The sequence below is a fragment of the Staurois parvus genome, unplaced genomic scaffold, assembly GCF_062004578.1.
Source record: "Staurois parvus isolate SC_StPar_1 unplaced genomic scaffold, SC_StPar_1.0 ptg000839l, whole genome shotgun sequence".
In the NCBI taxonomy this organism is placed as follows: Eukaryota; Metazoa; Chordata; class Amphibia; order Anura; family Ranidae; genus Staurois; species Staurois parvus.
In genome coordinates, this window is record NW_028318635.1 from 1,836,250 (window position 1) to 1,849,497 (window position 13,248).

Sequence of the window (13,248 nt, forward strand, 5' to 3'; positions counted from 1 at the left end):
GCACTCATTATTACTTTTTGCCATCATCAGGCAAACTGAGCATCAAAAAATCATGCAAACAGTTCATTCAAAGTGTTTGTGAGGGCACACCAATGAAAATGGAACCATTATGTTAATTCCTGTTCATACAAATCCAATATAAAAATACTAATCATCAAAAAGCTCTAGTAAAATGGTAATACAGACTGTACAACTCTACTAAGTTACCTTGTAGCCAAGAAACGTTGTCAGTTATGTTTTGGGGTAAATATCTGGTAGTATAGTTATTACATAAAAATGGTGGGGTAAAATTGCATAATTGTTTTTTTCATTGTAAAGTCCATCTCTCTGTAAATGCGGCCACCCACTTCCTCACTCATTCATATTTTTTAAACCTTCTGCTCACCATTGTTGTTTAAAGTTCAATTGTATCCAGACAATGGACTTTAAAACACTTACACATTCTTAACAAGCAGTAAAGAGATTTAAAACAAGCCCCTACTGACCTCCCTAGCTGCATGTACTGTGAAGTAATTCATTATCACAGGTCCTCACAACAAAGACTGGTGTAACAGCACAGAAACCCATTGCGTGATTTCATTAGAAGACCTACATGCCAAGATCTTCTTTCCACAGAAAGTAAATGAGAAATTAGCTCATATTCCAGTGCCTCTGTTATGACTTTGAAGATTAATTCCTCCGCAATACCTTTAGCAGCATAGGTGAACAAGGACTTGCTTTAAAGGGCTTTTACTGCTTGTTCAGTATATGTAAATAGTTTAGTGGGCCATAGGCCATAGGTTAACTTTAATTGAGACCACCATCAGGTGTGCCTTGAAAATGCTCCTCTAGCAGTGGAGACCGGTGATCCAAAGCTGCAGTCTGTCTTTGCTCCTGCAGGTCACCACATTGTGATGTCCTCATGCCACTGCAATTCTGAAGCCTGAGGTCCCTGCTGCTGGGCAGCCAATAGAAAGTGTTTATATCAGCCAGGAAGGGATGCTTACACGCAAAGATGGACATTCCCATTCTGCTGCAGGAAGAGAGAAGATTGAGAATCTAGGGTGTCACATGACCACAGCGCAGCGACATGAATGAAGTGTAATTTTGTGTGAATTCACCCTAAAACCTTATAACAAATAAAAGTCTGTAAAAAAATATACAGTATAATTTATGTAAAGATAAATATTAAATGCAAAAAGTTAGACATTTCTAAAACGGAAAAAAAAATATCACTTACTTGTGAGTTGGACTCTGGGACTGTGATTGTAAAAGTCACTGTATGTTAAAATAAAGGATCCATATATGCTATATACAACTTACTAGGCATTCTCTGAAGATTTCTCAGCTGTACTTGGCAAAAAGGCATCTTTCTGAATATTCTTCAAGGGCATGTTGTCAAACAACCAGCTAGAATAGTGTTCAGGGTCCACATGAACAGGTGGAATAGGGATGCTAAGATGACTGATGACAATAAATTCTGTAAAGCAACAACACCACAGAAACAACATTTTGGTTATTACAATCTAATGCACTATTAACCAGTTCAGCTCTTACACCTGTATATAATCTCAGGTTTTTACTTTGTGTTCAAGGATAATTAATGAGGTAAACACATGAAGTAACACATTTACAGTGAGGAACAGAAGTATTTGAACACCCTGCAATTTTGCAAGTTCTCCCACTTAGAAATCATGGAGGGGTCTGAAATTCACATTGTAGGTGCATTCCCACTCTGAGAGACAGAATTAAAAAAAAAATTCAGGAAATCACATTGTATGATTTTTAAAGAATTTATTTGTCTTGCACTGCTGAACATAAGTATTTGAACTCCTGAGAAAATCAGTGTTAATATTTGGTACAGAAGCCTTTGTTTGCAATTACAGAGGTCAATTGTTTCCTGTAGTTCTTGACCAGGTTTGCACACACTGCAACAGGGATTTTGGCCCACTCCTCCACACAGATCTCCTCTAGATCTGTCAGGTTTCGGGGCTGTCGCTGAGCAACACGGAGTTTCAGCTCCCTCCAAAGATGTTCTATTGGAATAAGGTCTGGAGACTGGCTAGGCCACTCAAGAACCTTGATATGCTTTTGCGGAGCCACTCCTTGGTTATCCTAGCTGTGTGCTTCAGGTCGTTGTCATGTTGGAAGACCCAGCCACTACCCATCTTTAATGCTCTGACTGAGGGAAGGAGGTTGTTGCTCAAAATCTCACAATAAATGGCCCCATTCATCCTCTCCTTAATACAGTGCAGTGGTTCTGTCCCCTTCGCTGAAAAGCACCCACAAAGCATGATGTTACCACCCCCATGCTTCACAGTGGGGATGGTGTTCTTGGGATGCAACTCATCCTTCTTTTTCCTCCAAACACGACGAGTGAAGTTTAGACCAAAAAGTTCTACTTTGGTCTCATCTGACCACATGACTTTCTCCCATGCCTCCTCTGGATCATCCAGATGGTCATTGGCAAACTTCATTCGGACCTGGACATGTGATGACTTGAGCAGGGGAACCTTCCGTGCAATGCATGATTTGAAACCATGACGGCGTAGTGTTCTACTGACAGTGACCTTTGAAACTGTGGTCCCAGCTCTCTTCATGTCATTGACCAGCTCCTCCCTTGTAGTTCTGGGCTGATTCCTCACCTTTCTTATCATCAGTGATACCCCACGAGGTGAGATCTTGCATGGAGCCCCAGTCCGAGGGAGACTGACAGTCGTCTTTAGCCTCTTCCATTTTCTAACAATTGCTCCAACAGTTGATCTATTTTCACCAAACTGCTTGGCAATTGCCCCGTAGCCCTTTCCAGCCTTGTGGAGGTCCACAATTTTGTCTGTGGTGTCTTTTAACAGCTCTTTGATCTTGCCCATGGTAGTAGTTGACGTCTGACTGACTGTGGGGTGGACAGGTGTCTTTAAAGAGCTCAGACAGGTGCTACTAAATTAGATTAATGAGTGGAGTAGAGGTGGACTTTTTAAAGGCACAGTAACAAGACTTTGGGAGCCAGAGTTCTTGCTGTTTCTTAGGTGTTCAAATACTTATGTTCAGCAGTGCAAGACAAATAAGTTCTTTGAAAATCATACATTTGATTTCCTGATTTTTTTTTTTAATTCTGTCTCTCAGAGTGGGAATGCACCTACAATGTGAATTTCAGACCCCTCCATGATTTCTAAGTGGGAGAACTTGCAAAATCACAGGGTGTTCAAATACTTCTGTTCCTCACTGTATCTTAGTTCAGCAATTGACCATTGCTTGGAAGCAGGTGTCAGCACTGCTGAGTTGACCCCCCCCCAACACACACACACACACACACATCCACCCCCCAAAGACATTATATTGATTTGCTTTACATGACTTTGTGCCTTTGTGCAGGCTAAAAATTATATGGCTGATTCAGATGGGTCCCAGTAACAAATTATGTTATTGAGTCTCTTTCAATAAAAATGTAGAAGACATACAACAGTGGTACATAGATTACATAATACAACACATGACCTGTTGAGGAATTGTCCAAACTCTTTTTTTTTTTTTTTTGCATGATTAAGTCACTTTTATCTGTAAATATACCATACATCACCCCATAATTGAAATAATTATAAAAAATATGATTAATTTGCATGTGTACTGTGCACTCAATGCTTGCATGCTCAATGTGTGCTAGGTTTCTTATGTCACAGTGGGCCACCACGCCACCAGCTGGGTATTGCTGCTATAGATAATCTATGAGTAAAATCCAAGAACACGCACAATTGCCAGCAATTAGTGATACATATTTCTTCTCTTCTAAAACGTAGTACATTGAAAATGTGAAACCCCAGCATGGGTGTAAATGGCTTCAATTGTAGTAAAATTCACAACAAAAACCTGCATAGCAATGTTGGTTTCAGATTTTTCAACCAGTCCCCTAAAATGTGGATCAAATGTAGTACAGCTTTCATTTGATGGCTCTAAGGAAAAATAATGATAGCTTTTACAGAGACAATTTGTTATTTATTCCTTAAAAGCAAGATGCAATTGAAGGCTGAATGGATAGTAATGTTTAATTCCAGGCAGCTTTCCATTTCACAAAACCGATTTCAGAATTGATTTTGCACTACCTGTGCAGAAATGCTGACTGACGGTATCACACAGGACCAATAAATCTACTGTCTATTTTGTTAAGTTCTTATTCATCTTGAAGTATATCTATATTACAAGAATAACAATGGGATATTGCCAAAGCAGAACAAATAAATCCTGCTAATGATAACAAGACATTCCAAAAAAACATTCTCTACATTTCTAGGGGGACCTTAGTACAATACCTGGAAATGCACTCTGAACTGAAATGAAAAGTAAGCAAATAGAAAATTTTAAACAGTTTTAATGAGTTATTTACTAGTGCGGCAAACATCTGCACTCATTTCTGACCAATACAGAAACAAATAGCAGAGCTTGCTTACCATAGAGCCAATTCTGGATATGGGAGGTTGGTAATCTAGTACTGCAGATGTGCCCATGCTGGCTGGGCCCCTCCAGTGATGTCATCACTGCATTCGCTCTTCTGGATCCTGAGAGACCCTGCTGCAGGGCAGCTAATAAGAAGTATCCTACCTACTGTGCTCGAAAGAGAGAAGACTTCAGACTGGAATGTCATATGCAACTCATTTCAGTGAGTAAAGGGGCACTTAGGTACCTTTTTATTTTCCATGCCAATGATTAGTTATAGGAGTGTGAGTGGAGGGTTATGTGAAAAGGTTGGCAGCCTGAAAAGTAGCCTAAAGAGGAGTTTTATAGTTTTGTATATACTGTATTTCTGAAAGAACACATGAAAAAGATACATTGAATGTAATCAATCTTATCAAATGTGATGAAAGCATTGGGGTTGATTTACTAAAGGCAAATAGACTGTACACTTTGCAGTTACATTTGCACTCTACAAGCACAGCTTCAATCATTTTTCTTAGTAAATGTAATGTGGTAAAGCTTCACTTTGTAAAGAATACCCTATCAAATGCAAGGAATTTTTTTTTTTAAAAAAAGCATTTTTGCTTTCACATGATTAGATGATGGAATTCAGCAGAGCATTATCACATTTACTAAGCTCTAGGGAAAATGAGCGCAACTGCACTTGCACTCCATTGTTTCTATGTATAGTTTGAAGTGATCTATATGAAAGGAGTTAGATGTATTTTATCATATGCACGCTCAGATACACCTATCTCCCTACTAGTCTATAGGATTAGGTCTAGCAGACTGAAAGTGGCAGATTCTGCCATCTCCAAAGATTGGAAGGCAAACTTCCTGTCATTTAGGCTGCCTTGGCTGAAAACTCTGGAGTAGCAAGTTTCTTTTATGGAGAGCAAGATGGGGTTTTTTTCTTAAACCAACAGTGCAGTTTGTTAACACAATTGAAGGGCCTGGTTTGAGTTCTAGGGAAACCCCATGCTGTTTTTTTCTAGGTTTATATGTGTACTGTCCTTTAAAAAAAAGCCATTCGGTCCCCCATAGAATTTCAAACCAGACCATTTGCAGCCTGGGTGGCCAGGAAGGGGGAGGGGGCAGTGAGCATGCCCACCTTCCTGAACCAGACCTGGCCACATATCTTTATCGTTGGGGGGGGGGGTACGTTACAAGGAAGGAAGGCAAGAGTCTCATTGCAACATCCTGCCCCAGAAAGGATATGGGGATTTGTGAAGGGAATATGATTGGAATCTGAAAGCCCCCTTTAGAATAGAGGGGCTCCCAAATATCTACCCCCCTAAGGGCATTAGTACAATGTACACAGTATATTTTCTTACTCATTTCGAAAAGTTAGCAATAAATAAAAATATCCACAGCATGAGAAAGTCCTTTATTTGAAAAAAATTAAACAATGTCCCCTGATGTGAATCCAAGGTGGATGACGTCATACAGGATCCACAGTTGGGGAAACATATTCGGATGAGCAAGCTACTGCTTCAAATCCCCAGATAAGGAGTTGGGCAAGCAAACTGGCCAAATATGCTTAGCTTGTATGGCCATTCACCCAACTGCAAACAGACTGGGTTCGGACAAACTTATGTTCAACCCAAACCTGAAGCTCATTCCTAGACTCGAAGTATGAATGTTAACCATAGGTCAACTATAAAGTGAACATCAGATTCTAAATGTTGCTGCAAGCACATAACAGACACCAGGATCTACATGTCAGCCCAGCCTAGCTACTGAGCAGGGGCGGACTGACCATTTGGAAACTCAGGAACTGCCCAAGGGCCCGGGGTCAGTAGGGGGCCCCATGAGATGCCCCTGGTACCTTTTTCACAGGCTTTTTTGAGTTTGGGCAAGGACACAGGGGCCCCATGATCCCATATTGCCCAAGGGCCCCATGAGTTGTCAGTCTGCCCCTTCTACTGAGCACCTGGGTATTATAAATCCAGGGAGTTATGGTGTATGTAAATGTGTACTAGCTTTTCTTACCAAAAGCTTTGCACTGTCACTCCAGTGCTTCAATACTGGCTCATCAATATGATAGTTATCTTTACTGGTCAATAATGCAGTACAATAGTTGAGGCTGAACTGGGCTAGATTCTCAACTGGAAAGCTTGGTCAATATGCTTGTGTGCATGTATTTATTAACCATAGCACCCCTGGGATAGTGGACACCTGATTGCTCAATATATAATATCAGCTTACATGCATATACCATGAACTGCCTGCTATGTGGTAGCAGCTGTTGTTTAGAAATTTGATTCATTCTTACTTCATGTTCGCTTATAATATCCCTTGGCCAGTGGAAGCATTGCTGTTGGTAGACATTGGTACTTTCATTACACCTGGCGCAAGGATTTGGAAGGTGTGGAAAATCCTGTGCTTGGATTTCATGCAAACAGTCCCAGTCACAATGTATACAGTCCCTACAGCTGCCACATGATCTCATTTATCACTAAAATTAGACACAGTTTTACACATTTTACTATGTTAGAATGGCAAGTCATTTTATAGTTCAGTATGTTAATTATTTAAAATATGTGGTTTTCATAGTAATCAAATCAAATATAATTAGTAGCAGATTATTTAAAAACAAAGTTTAGGGCGCACTGTGAAAATTTAATTGTGAAAGCAGGTTTCCGGGCCAATATTAAAAGAGGAAAATTATAGCTCATGTTTCCTAACTATCCTAACTGCACTGATTTCAAATGAAACAATTATGGTAATGAAAAGAATATCTTTTTTCTAAAATTCAAAAAAGGTCTGTATGAGTAGGACAATATCTTAATAGATGTACACATACAGTATTTCTGTTGATAGTCCTAATATAGAACATCAAGACCTAATGTGCATCTGTATTAAAAGAAATGTGGAGCCTGCCATTGCTGATGTCCAGCTGAAGATGCTATCTTAATGACAGTCTCTGGCTTCATTATTTGAGTGACAGACATGGCACAGGCATGATGATTATGAATTCAGAGTAAAATCAGTGCACTTAATCGGTGCATTTATTTAATTTTTTTTCTTCTTAATAAGTGTTGAAACCACTAGATCATCAGCCAGGGGAAGAACATTTTCAGAAGGCAAGGCTAGAAATGGCAGTCACAATGTTTTTATCAGTGCAGGTTTTCATTAAAGTGAAACTCCACTTTTGGTGTAAAGAAAAGCAATTCTCTCCTGGCCAATTATATACACTTGTAGGATCCTCACTGCAGAGGGCTACCTGATTTTGTTAGTCATCTCTTCATTGCAGAAATGGCTAAGTGGGAAGATCTGTGTGCTGCAGTCCAAACATTAGTCTCTGTGTTGTAAAAAGAGAAAACTGCATCCCTGTAGACAAGCAATATCTTTGGCCAGTATATCTCCAATATAAGAAGCCCCAGTGTTCCCCTGGTGGTCCTGCCTGAAATATAATTTCCTCAAGCCCATACATGAATACAGTACATAAAGGTTTGTTCACAGTCCCAGTAACCTAAACAAAAAAATCATGAAGTTGATCATAGATATCACTTGCTAATGATCGCATGACTAAGCATTGTTACATACACGCTGCTTTAGCAAAAAAAAAAAAAAACTGTGTCGGGGCATAGAGAAACAGTCTGCAACATTGTGGAACATTTATTAAGCAAATTAGTGTCAACACTAGATGCAGATCGAGCTGTCTTTCATTTTTAATGCATCAGTATTTGTACTTGAACTCCTGCACCTTGGGGCAACCAACAGTTTTCTAACATCTGGAAAGTCCCGTCCATGTTAGAAAAAGTAATACATATGTACACAAATTTCTTCTTTTAAGGCTGAGATTATCCCTGTGATTTTGCATATAATGTGACTTACCTTTTTCATGAAAGGTAGATGAGATGATTTCATGCACTAGAGCTTCAATATAATTTGCATCTACAGATGTTAGCGAGAGTCCGGAATACACAGAGTTTACTCCTTCCACCACAGCATCATAAAAGTTGTTATTGCAGGCTTTCATTCTTTCATAGGTAGAAAGGATGGCATTAAGGGCCTAAATGCAAAACCATTGTTGTGAATCAGTTGAGGAAATAGCATTCTTGACACACTGTAACTATAAATGTACGTGGTGTATTTATAAGCTGTTAGGGTGTAGTTCAGGCAAAAAGAATTTTACAAAACTGATAAAAGTTCATATTGGATAACAATAACAACAGCATAAATCATAAATGATCATAGATCATAGTGAACATTTAAAAAAAAAATGTAGGGACACTTTTTTTAACTGTATGTCTAGAAAACCAGTGAAGGCAGAGTGATATGTAAATTAGGGGTGGAACATTCAGTTGTGGGTGTGGCTTAGCTAGAAATAACAAACCCACAAACATGGGTGCCAAAAATTAGGTGTGATTTAAATTGCGCTAAATATTGGGCATGGCTTAAAGGGGGTGTGGTTAAATAGAGTCTGATATTTTCTTGGGCTCCCCCCATGCAATTGTGCTCTCCACCCCAACATCCCAAAAAACAAATAAAAATACACAGACTTATCTAAAAAAAACTTTAATAATGTAAACATAAAGAACTGGTCCAAACTCAGTGATTGGTTGCTAGAGGTTACTGCAGTTAGTACAGGGTAGGGTCAGAGATTGCAGGTATAGTACAGGGGTTGGTCAGAGACTGCAGGTGTAGTACAGGAGAGGGTTAGAGACTGCAGGCATAGTACAGGAGTCGGTCAAAAATTGCAGGCATAGTACAGGAGTTGATCAGAGACTGCGGACATTGCACAAGGGATGGTCAGAGGCCGCGGACATGACACAAGGGATGATCAGAGACTGCGGACATGGCACAAGAGATAATCAGAGACTGTGTACATGGCACAAGGGATGGTCAGAGACTGTGTACATGGCACAAAGGATGGTCAGAGACTTTGTACATGGCACAAGGGATGCCAAGGTGTGTGGAAGCATGCAGACAGCAGAAAAGATCCTTGTTCTGTCTCTATGTCCCCTTCTCTGTCCCCAGATCATGTGTCTCTAGAGGGCAGGGCTGGTACAGCCAGTCAGACTCAGACATCATAAACTAAAAGCATCAGTGATCTGCCCTAACCTCCACAGTGATTATCTTCTTCATCCATGCTGCTGTGTCATGACACTCACGCTGCTCCTGTTCCTTCTGCTGGCCATAGGCCTGGCCCCTCCCCCTGGTCTTACTCGGCGGGCTCGCCGGGCTCTCCCTCATCTCACACATGCTGCTTGACTGGAAGAGGTGCTCTGTTTGTATTCCTCTCTTTGCTACTGCCCAGGTGGGAGGTATTTTCTAGCATTGCCAGCCGAACAAGGGCTGAAGGGAGAGGGGGCTCAGGGAGTGTCTCGTAGTTTGAGGAAGGACATCTTGCTATCTCTGTCTTTCATCTGGAGGAGTGCAGTAGGCAGGGCCAGGACTCAAGAAAGCAGCTGCGGGTGTGGTAGTAGTCAGTAGAGTGAAGGCAGCAGCTCAAATTAATACAACGCCTTTGCCTGAGCTACACTGCACTGCCATGCCACTGGATTGGAAAGGTGCAACATGCAATGTCCATGATATGACATTATTTTGAACCCCCAAACATTATATATTTTTTTAAAGCAGAGGCCCTAGAGAATACAATGGTGGGTGCTGAAATATTTATAACACATAGTATTTGCGCAGAGATTTTTCAAACACAAATTTTTTGGAAAAAATATACTTTTTACAATTTTAATGTACTAAAACACAACATGGCACGAGGGATGCCAAGGTGTGTGGAAGCATTCAGACAGCATAAAAGATCCTTGTTCTGTCTGAAACACAACATATTGCCCAATTGTTTGATAAATAGATACCAAACATGACATGCTTTAAAATTGTGCACGCCCGTGCAACGCCGACAAATTACGTAAATTTGTAATATCCATGGGCGATGCTTTAAAAGCCTTTACAGGTCCCCACTTTAGATTTACACAGGCACTATATAGCTAGCATTACTGCCCTTGATCTGATGTTCGCGGTGAAACCTCACATACATAGTGCAATCTCTGTTTACATACTGCCATGGGACAGACGATTGCGTTTGCCACAGGGATGGGGGTGCAGGTGAATTTTTTTTTTTTTACCATTTATTTTGCTTTTTTTATTGTTTTTAAACTGTACCTTTTTTTTTTATCACTTTTATTGATATCACAGAGAATGAAAATATCCCCTGTGATAGCAATAGGCAGTGACAGGTTTCCATGCAAATTGTCTGGCTGAATTTGGGTGGGCGGAGATGTATTGTTGTGCATATAAATTGCTTTGGCCCACAATCAATTGAAACAAATCTTCCATGAAAATCAGCGGAGGGGCTAAATGCTAGTGGTGGCAGCGAACGGGGCTGATCCTGCTGACACTATACAAAGCAGGCACTAGTATAGTTCTGTTTGTGATTAATATATTGATCTGTACAAACACTATACTAGTAATGGGGGTGATCAGCGACCTATAGCGTAAGTGCGACAATGTGCAGGCAATCTAACAGTAGCTAAGCCTGGCTGGGAGGGGCTCTAACTGACCCTGGCGCTATCTGATGTCGCTAGTGGCAGTAATACAGTGATCAGTGAAAAATTCTATATACTGACACTGTACTAGTGGCACTGGCTGGGTGACTGGGTGATCAAAGGGTTAATAGTGGAGATCAAAGAGTTAAATGTGCTAATATAACGTGTGCATGTAAAATGTAGTGCTTTTACTCAGTGCCGTGTTCGTTCTTCTCTCCCTGGATGACATGGGGGCAGAAGGGGGGGGGGGCATCCATGCGCACGCACACCCAGAAATAGAAAGTGACGTAAGATTACATTGCTTTGCCCTGAGCTGCTGCTTGCCCGCACATTGTTGACAGGCAGGCGGCAAGCAGTTAAAAAAAAAATCCAAAAAAGATTTCTCTCAATAATTTATTTAAAACATTTTTTAGTTTTTTTAAGAATTATTTTTCAATTTTTTTTTTGTCATTCTTTCATCAGAGTAATGCAATGATAACATAGTAACATTGTGCTATTCTGGGGGGGGGGGGTGATCAGGGATTTTTTGTTTTTTACACTTTGTATTGCATGAGCAATGAAGAACATTGCTCTGCTATTCATAGCTTGCTTTGAACTGTCATGAATGTGTTAAGTTAATGACAGTTCAATATAATAGTGATCTGTGATTGGCTCCAACTGGTCGCATGGTACAGGGTGCTATGATTGGCCCCATGTGAGAGCTGTTGACCAATCACAGCTCAGCAGGAACAGAAGCAAAGCTTTTATGAATTAGATTCATTCATAAAAGCTTTGTTGTCATTGTGATCACGTGATCACTAGGTCCTGATTATCGGGATTCTCATCCTGCTGTGGCCGTTGGACACAGCAGACATGGGGACATACATTGCACATTGCAGTATATTGCGGGTGGATGGCCCAAAAGTGGTTGATATTATATTCAGTGTTTTTCTAATGAAACCATAACTCAAATAATTGTTGTTTTACATCTGTCTTAAATTATTATATGGCAAATTTTGGGACACCTAATCTCACACAAAGCAGAAATTTAAAAGGGCAGGGGGTTGAATCATTCTTTTAGACCAATTAAGTCAACTGTTATTACAATTGTTAATTTATCTAGTTTACTAGTGGAATTACTCTACATCTTTAAGAGGTATATTTCTCTTTTTAGCAATCATAAATACTTTAATCATATATATGGTCGAAATGAAAAATCATATATACATTTTTCAAATTGTATTTAAATGATTTCTAGCCTACTCCTATTAATCTGAATGCTGTCACTCGCAAGATGGCGGCTCGCAAGTGCGGCTTAACATCATCGGCCTGCCTCGTCGCCATCTTGTGAGTGGCCAGGGAACGCCGGGCTTGAAAGTGAACATAGGCTGTTTTATTACAGTGTCCCAGTTGGCCACTTTTTATGTGAGTGTAATGTTTTAATAAATATTAGTAGATACATGAGATACACTATGATGTGCATTTTTTATGGATTTTTGGAGGATGTATTGTATAAAGAGTAGGAAGATGGGTCTGGATTAAATTGTGGTGGAAACTGGAGGCTGGAGAGTAAAGCAGATCATACCCACCCGGGTTAAAAGGTTAAAGCGCCATTTGACCTAAATAAATATAGGTTAAATACAGGAGGTGATATGTGTACTGGTGAAGGAGGAATGAACACAGGTGAACATGGCAGGAATTTGCACAAATATTTATGATGATATAGGAGCATTTTAACCTCTTCACGCTGGCGACTCACAGCCCTTTAAGGGGTTTCAGATGCCGGAATTCGGGGCAGGGTTTTAGGGTCATGTGACCACCGTGATTCACTGCCATGGCGGCCATATGATCAGAAAAGGTCCCATTCGCAAGGGGAGATCGGGTCCTTTCTGTGAGACACCAACATATGTGCTGGGAGGTCGCAGGGCGCTTGCTCTCAGCACATATGTGCTTTCAAATGGTACGCAAATATGTGGCCGCTCGGCATCAAGGCTCAGCCGCCAAGAGGCTGCATATTTGTGTATGATCTGCATCAAGAGGTTAAAGAAGGAGAACTCTATACAATTTATAAGGACTTGAGGAGTCATTTGTCATTGTGATTGGAATACTGTGAATTTTTGCACTAATATGACTAAATGCGCTATATTTGTGAACATAGGTTGTGATATGCACTTTATATGCGGAATTTTCACAAATGGTATGCACTATATAAGTTTGTTAGGGGTGATGAATAAGCGCTGTCTTTAACGTGAAATGTGTTTACCTGCCAATCCCCCACACATGTCCTTTGTTCTCATACAAGTTTGTTAGGGTTTTGCAGAACATATGGAAT

At 40.3% G+C, this 13,248-nt stretch overlaps 1 protein-coding gene across 1 annotated transcript in view; it reads right to left on the reverse strand.

The window, feature by feature from the left end:
- The window catches only part of LOC149443674 (uncharacterized), a 627,829-nt gene that overhangs the window by 114,519 nt on the left and 500,062 nt on the right, over positions 1–13,248 (reverse strand). Inside the window, 2 exon segments of the mRNA XM_089655378.1 lie at positions 1,303–1,459; positions 8,266–8,443. Of these exon segments, the coding sequence (XP_089511504.1) occupies positions 1,303–1,459; positions 8,266–8,443 (335 nt within the window).